The 2575-nt window shown below is 38.6% G+C and overlaps 1 protein-coding gene across 1 annotated transcript; it reads right to left on the reverse strand.

Annotated features, from left to right (window-relative positions):
- Positions 1-209: 209 nt before the first annotated feature.
- LOC129723401 (uncharacterized) lies at positions 210-1788 on the reverse strand. The gene is made up of 2 exons (XM_055677599.1): positions 1629-1788; positions 210-1569 (listed from the first exon to the last, which is right to left on the reverse strand). The coding sequence occupies exons 1-2, from the start codon at positions 1699-1701 to the stop codon at positions 683-685; spliced, it is 960 nt and encodes a 319-aa protein (XP_055533574.1). The 5' UTR covers positions 1702-1788; the 3' UTR covers positions 210-682.
- Positions 1789-2575: the final 787 nt, after the last annotated feature.

Raw genomic sequence — 2575 nt, forward strand, 5'->3', positions numbered from 1 at the left:
TTTCGGGTGCTAGCAGCGGTAGCAGCAGCTTACTTATAATGTTGCTTTTGAAAGTAACCAATGACAATAACTTTTATCCAAAACTAATAAAATAACTCTCTGGGAGTAATGTGATGACACTAAAAAGATTCAAACAGATATCTGGGGTTGATATATGGTCATTTTTATATTCAAGGTGTTAAGTTTCAGTTCTGAAAAATGGCCAAGTAACAGCTTTGAGTGTTCACGAGGTCTGAATGAAATTCACAGGCCGTAAATCGCCCCCAGTTGCAATTTTGAATCTTCCATTGGCACCCTGTTGTTGATGCTTTGTTGATTTTTCGAAATCTTTTGTTCAGGTATCAGTAGGTCGCCTCCTGGCTGCGCCTTTGTACCCGCGAATCCTCCCTTATTTTTTACGACCCACTCGCGCAAATAGTGTGACGCCGGCCCTGTTCCGTAGTAATTCTGTATCCCTATATTTTGCAGCATCCAGCACACTAACCACACAACTGTCCTGTGCACTACTAACAATTGGTCGCGAAGTCTTTATGTACTAAACAGGAGGTCAAATTCAGAGACGGAATGTTGTACCATTAAGAAGGAGAAGAGTAATGTATCGGTGATTGGGGGTAGGGTGGGAGTAAGGAAATAAATAAGCGTTATTTACCATGAAATTTAATTGCAGATTTTTCAAATGCTACTACAGCATAAATCGGCCTCTCATAATTGGCACATTCTTAGAAAATCCACTTCCGAATGGCTTGATGGCTCGTTTAGAATAGTTTGGTTTTGAAGCTATCCGTTTTGCTCCAACTACTAAATGAGGCGGTGGCGGTGGTCCAAAAATAGATGGTCGCGGATTTATATTACCTCTGAAGAAATTCGTCTTATGTGGGATCGGTGGCAAATGGGATGAAATTGGACGCTTTACTCCAAACATTGCTATCTCTTCACTCAAAATTAACGGTGGAAGGCTGTTGTTAAACTCGTAATATTGCACTTGGTCTTCTACTTTGGGTGCTTTTCTAAATGGCAACATTTGAGGGAATGTTGCGTATTCACTGAACGGTTCAAAAAATTCATTCATGCTTTGCGGGGGCTGCTGATAACTTCTTAGGGCGGTTTCTTGTGGAAATTTGTCACGGAACAAGTAGTGCGAAGGGTCTGGCTCATATAAAAATTTTGAAAACGGTATTTCCGGTGGCATGTAGAATGAATATTTTTCTAAATTATCGAATGCAGGCGGTTTGAGAAATTGGGAACTATCATAAAATCCATATGAAGGTGATACAAAGCTTAATGATGGCGTTACTTGATTGGAAGTAGCAGTAAGGTACGAAGAGGCCACGGGTAAACTGTCAGTATTTAGAAGATTATCAGGAGTTATATTTTCAACGTTTATACGAAACTCTTCGTCGTTATTGAGAAAGTCTGGTTCGACAGCACTCGAACTTAGTTTTTCCGATTTCGGTGATTGGTATATGACAGGTATGTTATCATCTAGTTCTTCGTTGCTTAGTATGGATCCTTTAAGCACTCGCCATCCTCCCTCGGTGTCCATGCTAGCTGATGGTATGAAATCACGCTCTAGAATGCACACAAATGAACTTCGATTGTGAATCATAACACAAAATGTTATCACTCACTCTGAACGCGGTCTAATGCTGCGGTACAGGAAACGTAAAGAAAAACTAAGACCCACACTTTTTCCATTTCCATTTAATCAAATGCGCACGAGTAGTACGTTTCCTCGAAACCACCGACAAACAATTGATCGTCGATGATCAAGTTGACCAACGTTTTATAATAGAAAGCAATTCCACCATTCGTGATACAGGCGTGGTCAGGCATGATCGGGCCCGCCATAGAAAGTAGCGTTTCTTAAACTAATAATATATTTGCTCAGTTGACAATTATTTGCTGCTGAGTAAGTAAACTGGTTGTTAATTTTAATAACCAAAGACCTTGAACTTCACAGTTGGAATATAATAGACAAATATTAACTCATGTTTTTGACGACTTGTTTGTATGCACACGGTGCTCCCACAGACCGTTATTATGAAAAATAATGCACCAAAGAATCTGAGTACACCATTCGATTCGTTATGCCGTCCGGAATCTCTGGTCAAAATTTTAAAATCATCGTACGGTATATTTTTGAGTAATGCCCTTTTGAAGGTCGTAAAGTATAGAAAAGTGATATTAAAACGACGAAATACTTGTTGTAAAGCAAAAAAATTAAAAAAAAAAAACAATTGCTGAACACTGCGATGTCCTATCTGTATGTTATACACGACAAAATAGAGTTTTTTATGGAACACCCCTCCTTAAAATCAGTTTTTAGTCTAGAATTTTGTCTGTAATGGTCAAAACAATGCAACATGTTCTAAGATTTTATTCATTCAACTAAGATACCCTCAAGACTTTGTAGAATTCATTGATTTGACAGTCACTTATTAACTTATACAATAACTTATTTTCGTAAAACAGTTTTTGTATTTGCTAATGGGTGTGCACGCTTGCTTAAATTCACACCAGCGGCATCACTGGCGGTTTTTGTCTTTGATAACAAATGTGCACGCTTGCTTATAGC

This window comes from Wyeomyia smithii, chromosome 2, assembly GCF_029784165.1.
Source record: "Wyeomyia smithii strain HCP4-BCI-WySm-NY-G18 chromosome 2, ASM2978416v1, whole genome shotgun sequence".
Lineage (NCBI taxonomy): Eukaryota > Metazoa > Arthropoda > Insecta > Diptera > Culicidae > Wyeomyia > Wyeomyia smithii.